This window comes from Rhineura floridana, chromosome 2 (genome assembly GCF_030035675.1).
Source record: "Rhineura floridana isolate rRhiFlo1 chromosome 2, rRhiFlo1.hap2, whole genome shotgun sequence".
NCBI classification, from domain to species: Eukaryota; Metazoa; Chordata; class Lepidosauria; order Squamata; family Rhineuridae; genus Rhineura; species Rhineura floridana.
The window spans coordinates 69,216,461-69,236,563 of NC_084481.1; the positions used below are offsets into that span (position 1 = coordinate 69,216,461).

General features: G+C 41.5%; 1 protein-coding gene across 7 annotated transcripts in view; it reads left to right on the forward strand.

Annotated features, from left to right (window-relative positions):
• Positions 1-20,103, forward strand: part of LOC133376541 (neurogenic locus notch homolog protein 1-like) — a 231,175-nt gene that overhangs the window by 153,966 nt on the left and 57,106 nt on the right. For 2 of the 7 annotated variants that reach the window (XM_061608883.1, XM_061608885.1), the window contains exons 12-13: positions 6,372-6,469; positions 8,940-11,123. The exons of 1 other annotated variant lie outside the window; for it this stretch is intronic. In XM_061608883.1, the coding sequence (XP_061464867.1) occupies positions 6,372-6,469; positions 8,940-8,984 (143 nt within the window). In that variant the 3' untranslated portion in view covers positions 8,985-11,123. Of the gene's footprint in view, positions 1-3,312; positions 3,378-6,371; positions 6,470-8,939; positions 11,130-20,103 lie in introns of those variants that run through there. 4 more of the 7 variants (XM_061608884.1, XM_061608881.1, XM_061608886.1 and 1 more) reach the window with 4 other exon arrangements.

Consider the following 20,103-nt stretch of genomic DNA (forward strand, 5'->3'; position numbering starts at 1 on the left):
CAATTCCTCCTAACAGAATGCACTTTTGAATGTTATTTTCATTTATATATTCATTTTTATGCACACCTTCCTCTAACATATGCAATTTTAATAAACATTTGTTGGCAAACTGCATTGCAAAATTCAAATAAGTACGAATTTCAAAGGATGGCTCTGTTTCAGTTCTCATATTGTTTCGGAAAGTGCAAATCTGATAGATTCGGCTTGAAATGTGAACTGAATTGAATTTCTCACCCATCCCTAGCGTATAGCTTCTACTGGGCTGTGGTGTATGCCCACAAGCCTTTGAGCCTTCTTCAGGCATAGGAGCAAAGTCGGGTTGTATGCATGTCAGCTTCAGTAACTGGCAAGCAGTATGAAGCATCGAGGCTGGGCAGGTTGTATAAATTTGGAAGTCTGATCTTTTGCACTTGTCTGGACAAGTATTCAAATCATGGAGGGGACAGTATGCCTTTAATGGCATCCATTGACTCCTTCACATTTCAGGCTAAAATTCCACCCCTCTGTATTCTTCTAATAACTGTAGCTAAGGGAAGGAAAGTAGGGGGCTCTTCCCACCCCCATCATATGATCAGTAGTCTGGTCAACAGAGCAATATCTTCTACTTGCTTCAGTTCAGGATTCAGTCTCTAATTTCCAAAGAGGCAATTTTTATGAAAGGGGTTTGGCACAATAGTGGCTGGCTAGGCACTACTGGTGCTGCATTGCCAGTAATGACCCTAGTCCATTTGAACTGGCAAATATCAGCACAGATAACCTCATGTGGTGTGCATGAGAGCACAGATTCACTGTTTCTGACACTGCCAATGGCTGTATTTGGAAACATCCTAGGAATGAATTAGAAAAATGAATGCAGATGAACGAATGGGGAATCCTGTTCTCTGACCTTGCTGACATTTGTACTGTTTATTATCTGTTCTAATATAGTATTGTTGCACACCTACTAACTTTCTTTCTGCAATTCACATGTGAAATCAGTAGCCTCATACTTTCATGAACTTTTTGTCCTCTCTTTCACTTTTAGACACTTGCTCCGAGATTTCTATTCATACACAAAATGTAAAGTTCACAACAAAGATTGAGATTTGCATGAAAGATAATGCTCTGTGCTTTTTAACACAGAGAGAGACTTTTTATTTGTATGACACATTTTTGAATGAATGAATGAATAAATCATTTATTATGGTGACAGACCAGAAGATCACATTTATTGATTATCATTTCAACACAAACTTGGCTTATTAATAAGCATTCCTTGCCAAGACAATATAGGATAACGCCTGTGTCATTGTTGGTGTTTAATAGTTTGATGTTCCTTGTAAATGCATTTATGAAATACTCATTTAGACCTCAGCTATGTTATTATATTCTGATTTCCATTCCAATTTTCTTCTGAAATGTTTTAACACCTTTCTCACTAATATGTGGGGTAGAATGGGAGCATGTACTATTTCAGATCTGTAGTGGGTTTTTGTGAGTTTTTTGCTAGTTAATTTTCTCCTCTATCATACTGGGCTCATTAGATCAGCTAATTTTCTCACCTCATGTGCAAAATAGTTGTTCAATGTGCATTTTATAATGCCTTGTCTATTGTTTTACTTACATATTCTAAGAAACGGGGTTTCTCCTGGTCCACTTCTCTGTAGCCTGTATCTTATATTTCAGAATTCTATTGCATTGCTTCAGTAATACTATAAACAGCTATGCTCTCTGCAAACATATAATTCTATACAACCAGCTTGACGTATTCCATCTGGGATACAGCTTCTATATCTTTTAGAATTCTTAAATGGAACTAGTGATTTATTTTCAGTTTTCTCTGTTATTGCATCAGTGCAGTGGTTCAAGTTACACCTGTGGTCTTCTGCCTTTCTCATAGCTCTTAAGAAACGGAAGGCTTATTCCAGGTGCAGTGTAGCAATCTGTGTACAAACCAACAAATTGTAATCAGAACATGAAATTACTTGCTGGATGAGACCAAAAGTGAATTTAATCCAGCATTCTAGGTCCGCCAGTCAGATGTTGCTGGAAAATATACAAACTAGGCATGACAGAAAAAGCCTTTCTTTTGTGTGTGTGTGTATAAAAGTCCTATTTTTAGCAATTATTGGGTAATAGTCTTTGATAGATATGATCTTCATAAACATTTCTAATATTGTTAAAGGCATCTAGCATCATGGCTAGGACTCATATATCCATGGAATTTGTTTCATAAACCAAAAGCAGCTTTTGGTTTATTTTTCTTGAACAGAAACTCATCATGCTGCTTGTTGAACTCTGTTTGAACTAAGGGGACTTTGAAAAGCAGTTTATGATAGGGTACTAGGCTCAGTTGTTCAACGAAGAAAGTAGTGAAAGCCCCCTGCACATGAGCTACAGCAGGTTTTTGGATTCCAGACATGATAATCACCCAATATGTAGTGGTAGCTAATAGAGTAAAGGAGCTTTATGAAGTTGTCCTCTGCATGTAGAGATGATGGATCTTTATTTATTTGTGTTTTTAATATATGTATCATTTAATTAAGGAAGCCACAGATCTGAACTTACAAGTTCTGAACAGGGTGGTTTATAACAGATGCTATTGGAGGTTGCTGATTCATAGGGTCGCCATAAGTCATAATCAACTTGAAGGTATATAACAACAACCATTTAATTAAAAAAACACAAACCCACCTCTAAGCAGTGTCCATAAAGCAATATAAAACAATGATCAATAATGTGCACATAGAATCAGCAATGGTTAGAGCAGCCTTTCCCCACCAGTGTGGCCCCAGATGTTGGACCACAGTGCCCCCAGATGTTGGACCACAGTACCCATCTTTCCTGGCCATTGGCAATGCTGGCTGAGGCTGATGGGAGTTGTGGTCCAACAGTATCTGGAGGCACACTTGTTGGGAAAGGCTGGGTAAGGCTGGGTTAGAGTGTTGGACTGTGGCCCAGGAGCCCAGGGTTGGGATCCCCAACTCAGCCATGAAGCTCACTGGGTGACCTTAGGCCAGTCAGTCTCTCTCTTTCAGCCTATCCTCCCTAACATAGTTGTTGTGAGGATGAAATGGAGAGAGGGAGAGCCATGTACACCACTTTGAGCTCCTTGGAGGAAAGGTGGTGTATTAATGTAATAGAATGAATGAATAAATAAATAAATAAATTAAAAATAAGTATACATTGCTAAATTATGTGTCTGAATTTGTTATGTGCCTCCAGTTTGTAGCAGATGTCTAAAACAGTATAGTGAGGGTGCCTGCCTAATATCAATATGCAGGGAGTTCCAAAGCATAGATGCTGCCATACTAAAAGATTGCCTCCTTACAGATGGTGAACAAACTTTATATGGTGCCTGTGCAAGTTCATCAGTCGACTAGACATGTATGGGGCAAGGCAATATCTCAAGCAAACTGGTCTCTTAAGGACTTTATATACTAATAGTAAAACCTTGATCTTGACCCAGTAGCAACCTGGCAGCCTTCATCTACCTCACACTTAGTAATATTTCAACTGTATTTTGTTACAGATGTCTTTTATCTTTGTTCCACAGACAATCACCAGCTAATTCAAGTAATATATTATCAAAACAACACTGGCTATAATCAGTATAAGTATGATGATACAAAAAGATTTTGTTGTGAAAAAAAATTAAAGAAATTTTAGCTTCTGAGATCTAATTAAAATAATAACATGACGTGTGTTCTTGGACTGGTGCCTTATAAATTTGCTGTTCTCTTTTTTCTGTGCCAAAACAATGTCATAGGAACATACACTGCTAATTAGGAGAGGAAAAAGCTGGCTTGAAATCAGCAATCCTGTTGCCTTAACTTTTGTGAAGGCGGGAAACATAGCTGGGTTTTAGCGGAATAAGGCTCAAGCGGAAACAAGGGTCAGTCACATAAGTGATATGATGCACAACTTTAATGAACTGATATATCATTTAGATTCATCAAATAACTTGCCATTACTGGTGTCCATTAGAAAATAAGCTTTCCACACAAGCTTGAAATGGCCATCTGTGTTACTTACGAAAACTTCATAATCCTGTTTGTTTATTTTTACAAAGTGGTAATATTTGCAAAAGGTTATTTATTACATTAGACCAGACAAACTGAAGCAAACTGAATTTATCCAATCTAGAAAGTGGATGGTACACTACAGTGCTCTCGCCTGATCACCTGCCTATAGAACTCAGAGGATTATGCATATTGATTATGGATTTGTGCCAGGAGCACAACCTAAAGCTGGCCTGAACAATAGCACTGTTTGGTGATGGCACAATACGAAAAGTAGGACTGTGCCCTGGATTTATACAAATTATCAGATCCTTTAATCTAATCCAGACTTGCTTAATTGGTGATCTACCATTCAAATGCAACCTCCCAGCCAATTTGCTGTCTTTTTCTTCTTGACAAAATGAGGGGATCTGGGATCTAGGTGGGTGTGACAGAATAATTCTTGAGAAGTCATTCAACAACTCATTTATTTATTTATTATTTGATTTATATCTCACCCTTCCTTCCAGCAGGAGCCCAGGGCAGCATTTTGTACATTGATCTCATGTAGAGGACAAGTATGGTGAAAGGGGCTACGGGCCATGTGCTTGTCCCTGTTGCAAAAGTTGTGCTGCTTCTTTTGCCTCACCGTTGCTGTTTGCCCAGGGTTCTATAATGCATGGGAAGCCTTCATGAACAAAGGAGGCTCCTTGTTGCAGACACAATGTTCAATATGGCAACAGTGATGCTAGGGGCAAGAGGTGCAGTGGGACTTTGAGGGCAGGGCTAAATGCATGGCCCCTATCACTGTACTTGCCATCTGTATGTGAATATAAATTAGCGAAATGGAGATGAAGCATTAGTAATTCCAAGAAGTCTCAGGCCAGTGTTTAATAATGAGTGGACTCTCCTTTTTCTATCTCAGTAGAGGGTGATTTCAGGAGCCACAAATGAATACTGTCCTAAGTTGCTGAACCTTGCAAGCTAACATTTTCAAACAAAGATGGGACTTTTTAGCTAAGGTGATTGTGTAGGAACTCAACAAGGAGGTGAGCTGGTGCTTTCTGGCAACATGGCAGGCCAATGAGGCACAGTATTCGTACCAGAAAAATCAAGGTGTCTCAAGAGTCCCACTGAAAACTGGAGTTAAGCACAGAATGAAGTATTTTATTTCCACTGATATTAATGGAACTTAGGTGAGCCGGAATTTCCATGGACTGCATCCACATGTTGCTACACCTGCTACAGTTGCAGAGACACCTCAGATGTTCAGTACTGGGCTATTAGTTGCCATCATCATCATGTATAATAACAGGTTCTGAAATTTTCTGCAATACACAAACCTGTCCACTGTAAAATAATCTAGTATAAATGGTGTTCATTGTTATTGTTGTTGCCTCATTTCAAGGTAAGTTCTTTAAAAGTATCTCTTTCATTTTCCTGGAATGGAAAAGGTCATTCTGGGCCCATTCACCAAGGGAACTCAAACCCCATACTTACATGTTTCTCATGGAGGAGAAATGAGAGTCTTGGCACTTTCCTCTGCCTCTCACTATTAGCTCAAGATAATAGGACAAGGACAACGAGAAGCAAACATGTAACAGCTTCAGAACAAAGGGTTCCTACCCACAGAAACGATTGTTCTTTCTCCTTAATAAAATGTTTTTGCAGGGGCACAACCAATACTCAGACTTTACTTTGCTCATGTAAGTAATCCACGTGTACAGTGTTAATGCTGGAAGAGCAGATGCATGTGAGATTGGCCCTTCTTTTCATCGAGCAAGAAAATGGAAAGCTGGGTTCTCCTATCATCAGAAAAGGGACCACAATCTTGCATGGGTTCTATCTCTCATCCTTACATTGCCATGCAAGTAGACCACTCTCACATGAAGAGATATATGCAGATGTCGTATGCGAATAGACTCTTGGAGTCTATTCACAAGACTCTTTCAGCCCACAGAAGCTGTGATCCTTGGATCAGACTGGCTGACTTTGCACTGTGCTATCATAAGGTGAGGTGGTGATATGAAAGCCAACATCACTGAAAGAACACAGCATGGATAGGCTTAGCACTGAGTTCCAACTGCTTGAAAACTTGAAAGAGCAATCAAGTACCAAAATCTGATCCACACTGAGTTCAGCATGTGGCACTGGCTTTGGTATACCTGGTCTAGGCCATGCAGTGTGGCTACAAATTGGCACATGCTGACTGTAAGCCATGGTTTCCACAGGTTGAAACAAGTGTGTGAACAGAAGAGACAGAATTCATGACTAAATTCTGATTTTTAGCCAAAAGGAAATGGTGCAGTTGAATATATCAACAGAACTGTGGGTGGTGGTTTGTTTGTTTGTTTTTTAAAGAAAGAATACTTACAGGTTGTTTGGTTGCAGCTGTTTGTGAGCCCAAATGCCAGTTTGGGGGCAGATGTATCAAGCCAAATGTTTGTGCCTGTAGAAGTGGATATGGTGCTTTAAACTGTGGAAAGAAGGTATGTTAATATTTCTATACAATTGATGCCTATTGAATATATGGGAAAAGAACTATTGCAGAACAAACAAAACATTCCATGTTTCCCTACATGTAAAAAAAAAAAGAAGACAGACATGCATAGGCAGGTTTTGTGTGCCTCTTTCAATATCTTATGAAATCTTCCAAACCAAGCTGACTACAGATTCAGGATCAGGGAGGGAATCATAGTGTTTTCTACTGTGTTTGGATAATGGAGTACTAGACACTGTGACAGCCTTTTCACATTCAATGTCCTGGAAGTGGAGTCACATCTTTAAACTCAGAATTAAAGTTATTGATGCATTTCACTACAGTGACATTCTCCCAGAAAAATAAAACTTCTGTATTGACATTGGCATGCAGCAGATGCAGATAAGATGAAGCAAGACTCATTGTAATTTTCAGACTGCATAAAAACTGGTCAACTGTAGCCAGGGGGAAAAATACACCCTGCATTTTCTGAAGTGCTTTATTTCATATCCTATTTCGACACCCTAAATTTCAGTGAGATAAACTAAAGCTACTTATTGTTTGAATGTGTTTAAATTCTAAAGGGTTTTTTCATGGTACGGTGAGAGCTGACCTTTCTGTTATATCAAAACCAAAATTATCAGGTTTGTTTTCAAAACGTTGTTGTGATTGCAAACATGCAGTATGAGATATGTCAGTTCACAAATGAAGTGGAACGTTGTTGCACTTTGTAGAAAATATCAAATCAAATCCTGAGCATCCATTTTTCCTATCAGTGAGCCATGCACAGTAAATAGAATTTGGAGAAGCTTTAGCAGGAGCTTTGGAATATGACAAATGCTATGCTACTGGGTCACTGCAGTGCTCTCACTAGCTCAGTTTATCTTGTCATCAACAGAAGTCAGTTCCAGAAAAAAGATTACAGCCCGTTCCTAAGCATAGCTTACTTGGAAGAAAGTCTAGCTGAATTCAGTGAGATTATCTACCTAGTAAGCATGTTCAGGATTAGAATCTAAGATGAAAAGTAAAATAACACTAGGTGCCATAATCTGTCTAAATCCTGACATTAATGGTAGCTTCTGACTACTGGAGATTTAGCAGCTTGTCGCATAAACAAAAACTGTGTGTTGAAGGCCCTGATCAGGCATTTTACACCTGAGTTCATCCAATGTGAGAGTAAACAGTGGTGACGCATGGAGTAGCCACAGTCTCAACATCATGTATGCTGATTAGCTCTTCCCCATGTGTACAGCATGAACATCTGCAAGAAGGAGCCTCCATGCATACATCTGTATGTGTGAGAACTTATATCTGACTTGGAATCCCAGTCATCAAGGTCCCAGGCCATGCGGAAGCCTTAACACGTACAGCTGTTTGTGCAAAGGCTCCTTCTCTGCAAATATTCATGCTGTATGCACAGATGCCAGACAGAGGGATTAATTGGTGTGGCACCACTCCCCACTTGTGTTGGATACAGTTGTGAGAAAAGTCACACTTCAATGTGGCACAAAAGATGGGCAGGACTATCGAGATGGAGATGGGAAGATGGCTTGCTATGTCCACACCTCCTTACCACTCATACCAGAGGTATCATTTAGGTGAGAATAAAAATTAGCCCCTTGGCCAGGACACTTATGGCTTCCAGTGCAGGGACAGGGGACAAGTAGGCAACACCTTTCTATGAATTGTCCGACACTACATAATGTCATCATTCAAAGCATTCCACATTAGTGCATTCTTCTGTGTAATTATGGTGAAGACAATTTCCTTCTACCCTTAAAATTCACAAGCTGCTGTTCTCATTTGTACACAACTGATGCCCACAGTGGTCCAATCATCTACAAAATGTTCAGTTGAGTTGGTTTCCCTTATAATCTAGTGAAATATCTTGTATAGCTAGGTATGTTTCATAATCCCTCTGTCCAAAATGAGTTTAAATATCCGAGTTATGGGAAGAAATGTGAGGAAAAATAGGATCAAATTGTTGTGCTGTAACACACAATGGCAACCTACCACACCTCAAAATATTGCTAGAAAAGAAGTGGATTCTAATCATTGTGTAAATGCTGTATTCCTGGAACTCACAGGTATCTTCTTCCCAACATAGACCCAACAGTAATTAGTTGTGATTAAGACTGCAGTTGTATTCACCTAAGACAGAGGTCACTAACCCTTTTGGTCCAGAGGCCACATTTCAAATTTTGAGAGAGTGCTGGGGTCATTAGTCACAAAATGGCTGCCATGGGGGATGTGGCATAACACAAAATTATAGAGTAGTCATGGTGAAGCTTTTCCCATAATTGTAGTTCCATTCCAGAAAGGGCTTACCTGGTTGAATTTCTGCTTGCCATACAAATGTTAAAGGCACAAGAACCCTGTTTTTCCCCAATACTAACCCTCAACCAAAGTCTAGGCTAACATCCTCTACCCACTGATCAGATTAAAGTTAATATTGCTGTGCTTTTATCCTCTTTTTTTAGGTTGAAATAGGTGGGGAGTGTTTAGCTCTGTCAATCTGGATTTGAAGAACAAGGAGTCTCCTACATTGGGAAATAATAGTCATAATGCTCCTGACATCTCTCCCAGGAGGGGGGAACTTTCCCAGAGGATTTATAATGCTATCCAGAAACTAGGGCAGAATGGGAATTCTTGGTAAAAAAAAATGTTCTTTTTACACCGAATTGGCTAAAAGACAAGGGCACCTATAATTGCATCTTGGCACCTAAGCAAATCCCTGTCCCTCTTCTCATTTTAAGCCAGAAAGGGAAAAGCAATCACTGGATAGACAGGCTAGAAGATTGACTTCCCTCGCCTGACACAAACCTCTGGTCTCATTGTCCAGTTGGTAGCACTAAAAGTTATAACTATGTACTATTAATAGTCTTTCTAAATACTGGGTAAGAAACTACTGGAGGCAGGGATGGGAAAGAAATTCCATTCAGTTTGCATTTTAATGCAAATCTATCTAATTTGCATTTCCCCAAACTATGCGAAACGAAATGCATTTATTTTTTGAAATTCACACTTCTCCACATTTTGCATTGTAGTTCTCTAACCAAATAATGTGCACAGATATGTGCATATGTTAGTGAATATAACATACAAAAATGCATTATATAAAATTGCTTGCAAAACTATATGGATTCTGAGAAATGAACATTAAAATGACAAATTTCCATGAGGACTTAAAAAAATCACAAACTGAACTGAATTTAAGACTGGAAAAATGAGTAGCTGAGAGATACCACACTTGACAGACTCATCCATCCTTAGACAGGGAGGGACCACTTAACTCCCTTATTCATTTGTTAGGGCACAAGTGGCATGATCTTTATCTGAAATTTTCAGTCTGAAATAAGTAGGTAGGTGTGTTCTCTTTTATTTTTAAAGTTTTCCACAAGTTTCATTTTTCATAATGCTAGAGACATTTCTCAGGGAAGCAGGAGAGGGGTCTATACAACCCTTAATTTCCTTGCTTTCTTTTGCCTTCCCTGCTTTTCATATCTTTCCAATTGACTTGAAATATAATAAATTGAATGTTACTTTACAGGCATAGCAGTATGTGGCAGCGGTGCTAGGTTATATGTTGGGGGAATTTGTAATAGCGTGCAAGATATTGCAGTGACGAAGGGTTTTATTCAAGCAAGTTTGGGCACAAACCACATGTAATATGCCATGGAAAGCTTTGGAGTTGAGCATGTGGCCACAGCTGGGAGGCAATGGCTGATTAATCCTTTCCTGCCATTTGTCTGCTCAAAAAGTTGGTTTAGTATGGTGGCTAAATAGAGTGAGCTACCAGTCAGTAAGTTCACTGGATAGCCTTAAATAAACCGTTCTCTCTGAGCCTTCCCTCCCCCCGCCCCCGCTGCCACCATCTGCAGTAATACTGACTCTTACCTTGCAGAATTGTTGTAAGGATTACAACTGGATAGTGCATGCAAAGTTCTCTGAATACTTGAAAGTATGTCAAGCATCATAATCATCAAAACCTCCACCCCCAAAGTTGCTTTTCTTCACAAGGCAGAAGATACAAAACCCCATAAGCAACTTCGGCTGGTTATGAATGAACATATAGTTAGCAGAGAAAGTTAAGCAGCCTCTCCCCCAAACCCATCTTGCATGTCCTTGAAGTCATCCATAGTTGCTTTGCATTTAAATAAAAGAACCAATTGGGTGCAGGAGGGAGAAGAGAAATTTGGACCTTAACTAACATCCTAAGACCAGGAATTGAATGTTTCTCAAACCGCACAAGTGTGTACACATATTTGCTGTTTGCATTATCTTGACTGCAGCTCCTTCTTGACTGAACAATATATTCCTCATGGAGGTGGGGGGAACAGCCCAAGATCTATGTGCTTGTTTATGTGGCTGAGTGATTGCCAATTCCTTTTGTGACATTTTTAGTTTAATTTGTTTCTGAGTTTTGCTAAAAAGCACTTGCCAAATGTGTTCCTGGGGGGATAATGAACTTTCTAGCACTGCAATCACTCTTTTATAAAACCCGTTGTATATTTTGAACATGTAGTAGAGTGTTTGCAAGATTTGGATAATTTAGCAGTTTTGAAATAAACATGAAGACAAATGCCCTTGCTAGCTTCTAAAATCAAAACTGCCAGACAGACAGACTTTCTCATGAAAGAGAAAAAAAATTGCTTACAAACAAAGGACAGAAATGTCTGTGGCTACAATAATTGCTAATGTAGTCATTGGCAAAAAGTCAGATGGAACACTGAAATATAATCAAACACTTAATTGATTTATGTAGTGCTTATACCTGGAAGCTTTCTTGAAATTTACAGCATTTTGTAGCTGATAAGAGATGTTCTGCAAAGTCATCCACAAGCTTGTATATTCTCTCACGCTTCTACAGAAAATGTACAGATATAAAATACATTACATTCTATTTAATGCAAGCTTGTAGCAACAAACTATGAACTTTTTTTCACAAGACTTAAGCCCACATGAAGTGTAGTGTTCATGCTCTCTCTCTTTCCAGTATTGCTACAGGATTGTAACTCAAGTAAGCTAGACCAGCTAGTCAAGTAGAGCACACCATCTCTATCTGTAAATGCCAAACATGTATCATCACATGTTACATGTGTGACCGTGTACAGTTGACATCTTGCTGATTCAGTGCTCTTATTGGTCTAGTGACCCCAAGGTAGCATCTAACTCTCCTTACTATCACTCTCACCCTGGGGGAAATCATTTTCATTTGTGGAGTGCTGTGACAGCACTGCCCTCCTTAGTACAAGCCAGCAGGCAGCCTGCGCCCAGCCACAGGATGGAAGCAAACAAAGGGTAAACACTGCTCTCGCTCCTCCCAAAAGTAAGAAGAAGAAAGTGGGACAGTGGCAGCAGGGAGGGAGAAAAGCAGCACAGAGTTCTTTACATCACTTCTGTGAAATGTTCTCTCCACCAAGACTCTTTCGAAGCTCCCTCTGGATAAGGTCCCCTATCTCAAAGAGTTGCCAACAAAGAAAAGAGCCTCCTGCCCCTTTCAACCATACAAGAAGCAGGAGGTGGGGATCAGGAATAGGGAGCCTTGTGCAGGGTGTTGTTGTTGTGGGAATCCCCCTTTGGCTTTTTCTGATTGGGGTGACCAATCCAGGCCCCCCTGAAAAGCAGCTTGCCAATTCGCTTTCTCACTCACACACATACACAAATCTGGTAGTGCCTCTGCACAAGAGGAATCCTACACAGGCACTGCTTTGGACTTAGTGTAGGCTGAAATAGTGAAATTATACCAGAGATTGCTCCATGCTGTCATCTAGATGCTTTCCTTTAACTGACCAGCTGAGAGCCACTCAAACCTCCTAAACCTCCTAAAGTGGCAGTAGAGAACCTCCAGCCCCAAAACCTGATTAGGACTGCCAGCCCTCCCCATTTAGACCACAATATAGTTTGACACAAAGCGTGCCTATTTGTTCATCACCTGACATCATATGCCTTGGGGGAGTTCCCAGTAGATAGAGCAGGTGACCCTGTTGAAGCCCTTGTCACTCTGTGGAACAGTGAGGTGCATCGGGCCCTGAACATGGTTGCCTCCGAGTGCTCTCTCTGGCATTGTGGAGCCTGGTTTGCACCTTGGTACACTAGTGAGCGAAGGGCAATGAAACAGGCTGGACAACGGCTGGAGCAAAAGTGCCAAAAAATGTGTTGTGAGGCTGATCGGGCACGAGTAAACTATAATAACTGTGCCTACTGTGTGGCTGTGAGGACAGTGAAGAAGGCCCACTTCTCTGCCACCATTGCATCCTCAAGTAGCCGTCCAGTTGAGCTTTTCCAGATTAGCAGGGATCTGTTGACATCAACTCCAGGAAATGGAGTTTTAGACCCTTCGGAGGCCCACTATGAATTGTTTGCAAGGCACTTTGAGAGTAAAGTTGCTCACCTCCGTAGCAGTCTTGATACCCCATCCACATCTACTGTAGTCCCCAATGAGGTGTCCAGTGCAACATCTGCTGCAACTTCTTGGGAACGGTTTCAGTTGATGCGGCCTGATGATGTAGACAAGGTGCTTGCGATGATGTGGCCAGCAACGTGTCCTCACAACCCTTGCCCTCCTTGGCTTATTAAACTTTCTGAGGGGGTTTGACCGAGTAGATCCAGGGTGTGGTCAATGCATCACTGCAGGAGGGAGTGGTTCCAGCCGCCCTGAAAGAGGCCGTGATTGACTACTCCTGAAAGAGCCCACCCTGGACCTATTGGTCTGCGACAATTACCAAACGGTCACAAATACCCACTTCTTAGGGAAGGTGATTGAGAGGGTTGTGGCGCAGCAATTGCAAGTACTCTTGGATGAAACAGATTACCCATTCCAGTCTGGGTTCAGGCCTGGTTATGGGACTGAATCGGCCTTGGTCATCCTCATGGATGACCTTTATTGGGAGAAGGACAGGAGGAGTGCGACCCTGCTACTCTTAACTGATCTCTCAGCTGCTTTTGATACCATTGATCATGGTATCCTTCTGGGTCAATTTAGCGAGATGGGTATCGGAGGCACTGTTTTAGAGTGGTCCTGATCCTATTTCCAAGGTCATTTTCAGAGAATAGCATTGGGTGATTATCTTTTGGCCCTCTGGCAGTTGTGCTGTGGGGTGCCGCAGGGTACCATCTTGTCCCCCAACTATATGAAGCCCTTGGGAGTGGTCATCAGGAGATTTGGGGTGAGGTATGAGCAGTATGCTGATGATACCCAGCTCTACTTCTCTGCAATATCTGAATCAGAAGAGGCCATGCAAGCCCTGGACCTCTGCCTGGACTCCGAGGTGGGCTGGATGAGGGCCAATAAACTGAGCCTGAATCCTAGCAAGATGGAGGTGCTGTGGGTTGGTAGTTCCTGAGCTCAGATAATTAGTGTGTTGCCTGCTTTGGATGGGGTCGTACTCCCTCTGAAAGAGCATGTCCTTAGTCTAGGGGTGCTCCTGGATCCACTTTTGTTGCTAGAGGCCCAGGTGACCTTCGTGGCTAGGAATGCCTGTTACCAGCTCCGGCTGGTAACACAGCTGCAGCCATTTCTGGATTGGGATAGCCTGACCACTGTTGTCCATGCACTGGTAACCTCCAGGCTGGATTACTGTAATACACTCTATGCGGGGCTGCCCTTGAGGCTGGTCCAGAAGCTGCAGCTGGTGCAAAATGTAGTGGCGAGACTGTTTACTGGGGCAGGGTATCGCCAACATGTCACCCTGCTGCTGAAAAAATTGCACTGGCTGCCCACTTGCTGCCGGGGCGAAGTTCAAGGTTCTAGTTTTGGTGTACAAAGCCCTATACAGCTTGGGACTAGGATACCTGAAAGACCGTCTTACCCCTTATATACCCAGTCAATCACTGCACTCTGAGGGCCTCCTGCAGATAACATCATATCAGGAGGTCCGTTCTGTACAATACAGACCTTTCGCATTGCGGCATCTACCCTGTGGAATTCCCTACCCTTAAATATTAGACAGGTGCCATCTCTATTATCTTTTCGGCCCCTATTAAATGTTGGATTGTGTCTGCGTTGTTGTGTGAAACAGCATACATTACGTTGTAGTTAAGTTGCTCAAGAAACCGTTCCAGAGGCATTAAATCATGTAAGAGTCTTTATTCAGACATTAAGGCCAGCGGCTTTAAGATCCCCCCCGCAGGAGAGAAGTTCTACTGTGTTCAAAGTACAAAACTACTACAGACAGCTCAGCAGACAGCAGCAATAGTAAAAGCACTTTTTTCCCAAGCTGTTATCTCGTTACCATGACAACCACTGTCTGGCCTTGCTTCCCAGACCATACTAGATAAGGCTGCTTCTCACACTTCTCCAAAACTTGCAGGCTTCATGGAAAACAACACAAGGTAGTAATGCCTATCAGTGACAGCCCAACAGTCCCCCTTTTTCCATTAAGACTGCAATATACACATAAAACACATTTTCATAATAGATAGTCAAACAGTAATTCATTTCTACAATACATTGTATCATACCTTTTCAGTTCAGTACAGATCAGAATTACATCTCAGTACATTACAGTACATGTCAGGACATCTCTGTACATTCAGCTAGAACTTTATTCAATCAAACTTTGGTTCAACACATGTAACATAAAGTGTCTCAGGATCCATTTCAACCTGTTTATGCATTCCTGGGCTTGTAATCAATCCCACTGTAAATCTGTCAGGCGGTCTGCCTATATTCTCTCTCGTGGAGCGTCGTAAAGGAACCAGAGCTTCTGCTCTCTCTGCCCCCCCCCATTTGTGCTTAAGCCTGTGCTTGTACTTGGCACCGCTTGCCCAGGATCATCCATTTCCTCAGCTTTTCGTTTCTTTGATCTGCGTTTTCCAGAAATGAGTTCATTCAAAGCATCTCTGAGAGGAATTTGTGTACCTTCCACTTTAATGTCAACATCTGACTGAAATTTCTGTGATGGTGTTCGTGTTTGTGTTTGTGTGTCATTTGTTCCTGTAAGAAGGACTGTCTCCCTTTGATCCCAAGGCTTTTCTGAGACTTTAATGCTTCTGCTCAGAATTAACTGCTGTGTTTCTGGACACCAAACTCTGAAATATGCATTCTGAAATCCCAAAACAAAACCTTGCTGTGCTCTGGGTGCAAGCTTGCCCCTCCTTTTTCCCTGTGGAATGTGGATCCAGCACCTTGCTCCGAATTTTTGGTTGTATTCTAGGCTTTCTGCCAGTAAGTTTCTCATAAGGAGACATTCCAAGTGCACTATGTAACACCCTGTTGTGAATGTAATTCGCATAAAGAATTGCCTCTGCCCAGAAAGAATTCCCTAAACTGCAATCCAGCAGCATGGCTCTCATTGCTTCCCCAAGCACCCTATTTTTTCTCTCAGCAGTTCCATTGGAAAACGGGCTGTGTGGAGCAGTGAAATTCTGGTTTATTCCCTTACTCTCCAGAAAGTCACTCAATGCTTTACTCGTAAATTCCCCACCTTGGTCTGACCGTATAGCCCCCACCGTAACACCGTGTTGAGTTTCGATTCTCTTAATGAACAGTTTCAGCTTCTGCTCAGCTTCACTTTTATGCTTTAACAGAAAAACATGACAAAATCTCAAAAAATCATCTACCAATACCATGTAGAATTTCGCACCTCCTCGTGAAGCATTTATTGGCCCTGCTAAATCAACACGAACTAGCTGGTAGGGAGCTGTTGTGGTTCTCTCAGCCTCCCGGTTTATTGGTGCAATAGTCATTTTAGCTTGATTACAAGAATCACAATCCATTAACTGACCACAGTCTTTCAAACGCATGCCTTCACTGTGCAAAGGGGTTTTCTTAATCTTGTCAAGGTTTGCATGCCCCAGCCTTTGATGCCATTCATGGATGCATCCCTGATGTACCTGTGCCTCAGCGTTTAACACAGCACATCCTGCTTGACTGCTCTTTATTACAAACTGTGAATCATCATTAAGGCTTCCCTGCATGCACACTTCAGCCCCCCTCATTATAAAACATTGGTCTTTGTGGAACAAAACTGAATAATTACAACTTACCAGTTTGCCCACTGATAAAATATTATGAGCCAAGTCCGGGACGAACAAACAGTCTGTCATAATGCCAAGCTTGTCAAATTTAATCAGACCACGTGCTTTTACGGAATTCCGTGATCCATCAGCAAGTAAAACAAAATCCTGCTCATCAGTAGACGTGTAAAACAGACTCCTGTCCTTAATTAGAATATGGCTTGCTCCGCTGTCGAGCAACCAGTTCACAGGTCGTAAATCTTGAGAGTTCTGTTTACAAACAAAGTTCACACTGCCTTGCTTCAAGCCTCCGTCCCTGGAGTTTCTCTTGACTGGACAATCGCGCTGGAGATGTCGACGGTCTCCGCACACAAAACAAGCCTTCAGCCTCTGTTGCTGCTCCTGTTTATTATCCCTCGGCACGGCATTTTTCACCTCCTGCCTCCGGACAGCTTCCAAAGACTCGGTTCTTTTCGCCTCCTGTCTCCGCTGCCATTCTTGGGTCAGTTTTTCCTCAATAAATGCAACGTTCAAACCTCCGTCAGGCATGGCTTCAAAAGCCATGACCATATTATTCCACGTTCCATCGAGTGAAGCCAGGATCAGATAGGTCTTCTGAAGTTCAGAATGTTCGACGCCTCGGTCTGTCAACTCAGCAAACAGGCGTCTGAATTCCGTGAGATGCTCACTCATGTCGCACTCACCCGTGAAGCGCATTTGATACAGCTTCCATGCCAAACACAATCTAGATCCCGCAGTCTGTTGCACATGAATGCCTGCCAACATGTCCCACATCTGTTTGGCGTTTGTAACATCTCTCACGTGTAGCAGTTGAGAGTCAGATAGAGTCAGAAGTATAAAAGCCTGCGCCCGCTCATCATTCCTAATCCAAGCCACTGAAAGGGGTGCAGGGGGTGTACCTTCAATAGCTTCCCATAAATCTTCTTTTATCAGCAAAGCCCTCATCCTCGGCTTCCAGCTGCCATAATTCTTCTCATTAAGTCTTTCCATCGGCAAGCCTCCCCCAGACAGGTTTACAGCCATGTTGCTCACCTCCGTCTGGTGCAATCACTCAAACTGCCCTCTCTGGAACTCCGTCTGCCGTTCAGACCAGCAACTTACTCCCGTGTAATGCGCTGTGGTTCGGAACCATCCTCTGCTACCACTGTTGGATTGTGTCTGCGTTGTTGTGTGAAACAGCATACATTACGTTGTAGTTAAGTTGCTCAAGAAACCGTTCCAGAGGCATTAAATCATGTAAGAGTCTTTATTCAGACATTAAGGCCAGCGGCTTTAAGATCCCCCCCGCAGGAGAGAAGTTCTACTACGTTCAAAGTACAAAACTACTACAGACAGCTCAGCAGACAGCAGCAATAGTAAAAGCACTTCTTTCCCAAGCTGTTATCTCGTTACCATGACAACCACTGTCTGGCCTTGCTTCCCAGACCATACTAGATAAGGCTGCTTCTCACACTTCTCCAAAACTTGCAGGCTTCATGGAAAACAACACAAGGTAGTAATGCCTATCAGTGACAGCCCAACATTAAAGACCTTCCTCTTTCAACAAGACTTCTAAGTTAAGACCTTAACCCAGTCTGCGCTTGTGTTGGAATTGCTTTTTAATATGTTTTAAAACCTTTATAAATATATGTTTTTAATCTTTTTTAACAAAATGTCTTGAAAGCTTTTTTAAGAAAATATGTTTTTAAAGATGTTTTGTTTTAATGTATTTTAAAATCTGTTTTTATGATGTTTTAAAGTGTTTTTAGTGCTCTTGTTTGCCACCCTGGGCTCCTACTGGAGGAAGGGCGGGATATAAATAAAATAATAAATAAATAAAATAAAGGAAGAATTAGGAGCACACTTAGACTTCCCACCTGGTTCTTCCTTGAGGTTTAAATGGCCTGACGTCATATTGCTTACTGGGCCCAATTCAAGGTGTTGGTTTTGATGTTTAAATCCCTATATAGTTTCGGCCCAGTCTATCTAAAGGAGCGCCTCCAGCATCATCAGCTATGCTGCCCAACAAGATCAGCCTGAAAAGACCTTCTCTCCATCCCATCAGTCAAAACAGCCAAACTGGTGAAGACTAGAGAGAGGGCTTTTTCAGTTGTGGCCCCCACCCTGTGGAACTCCCTCCTAAATGATCTCTGCCATGCCCCTTCCATGATGAGTTTCAGCCAGGCCTTGAAGACCTGGCTCTTCAGGCAGGCTTTTGGGGTTGGCTAGATTTTATTTTCATTGTTTTTAGATTTTTAACGTCTAGGTATTGTATGCCTATTTTGTACGTTGCCCAGAGTGGCTGCACAGCCAGCCAGATGGGTGACTAATAAATTCAATAAATAAATAATAAATAATATGCCATCAGATGACTGAGACATGGGCAGCCATAGCTCAGTAGTACAGCATGCAGATAAGTCACAGGTTCAGCCTCTGACATCTTGAGGTAGGTCTAGAAAAGATCCCGTCTAAATCACAAGACAGTCATTCCCTGTTGCTGTACACAATATTGAGCAAGATGGATGAGTAATTTCAGTCAATACAGGGCAGTTTCCAAACAGTTTAAGCCATATATGCATATCTATGGGAGTTATAGCCAAAGCCTAAATAATAACTATTATTATTATTTATTAGATTTATATCCCATCCTTCCTCACAGTAGGAGCCCAAGGTGGCAAACAAAAGCATAAATAAATACATAAAAACAGACTTTAAAATACATTAAAACAAAACATCCTTAAAAACATATTAAAACAAAACATTTTTAAAAACATCTGCTTTAAAACAAAGCTTTAAAATGCATTAAAAAGCAAACATAAACATTAAATAATGGCAAACATATCCTTTTGTTTTCCTACTTAACACAGTAGGAACCATTCATAAATAAATGGGCGATGGCTGGTGCTCCATTATGAATGCAGGCATAGCATAGGGCCTAGAGACTCGCATATAAATCAGAAAGTCTCTGCTTTGAATGTTGTTTCTGTCATGAGCTTACAAGATGGGCTTAGGCAAACCAATCTCTCTCTGCATCAGCTGTCCCCATCTGCAATATGGGGGATATTAATACTGACTTACCTTACACAAAGGATGGGACACTGTGGCTCTTGAGATGTTGTTGGACACCAGTTCCCATCAGCCCCAGTCAACATGGCCAATGATCAGTGATGACAGAATTATACTCAGACAGTATCTGGAGGGCCACAAGTTCTCTGTTCTCTGCTTTGCAGAATTATTGTAAGGGTTACCACAAATCCATGTGAAGCATGCGGAACACTTGAAAATGCTATACAAAAGTGAAATTTTGTTTTGTTTATATTAAATCACAATAAAACAATTTGTCACTGTCAAATATTGTATTTTCAGGTTTGATTACAAAATACAATTTATAACATCATATAGCAAGTCTACAAAACCAATTTGCTCGTTTCCGTATGACACAGCAGGATCGTTGACACCTTGCCTATAAAAGTTTGAATGTGCTCAGCCTATTTCTACGCTATAGAGGTTTTTCAATAAATAGCATCTGAGTTTAAGGGTGGAAGCAAATCTTCTCAGTCCCCCACACAAGATATTAAATCACAGAAAGCTTTGTCTTGAAAGGATACCCAGGACTACAAGAAACATAAGAATCCACTGAATATGCGGGACAAAAGAGCTAGACATGAGAACAGCCAAATCTCT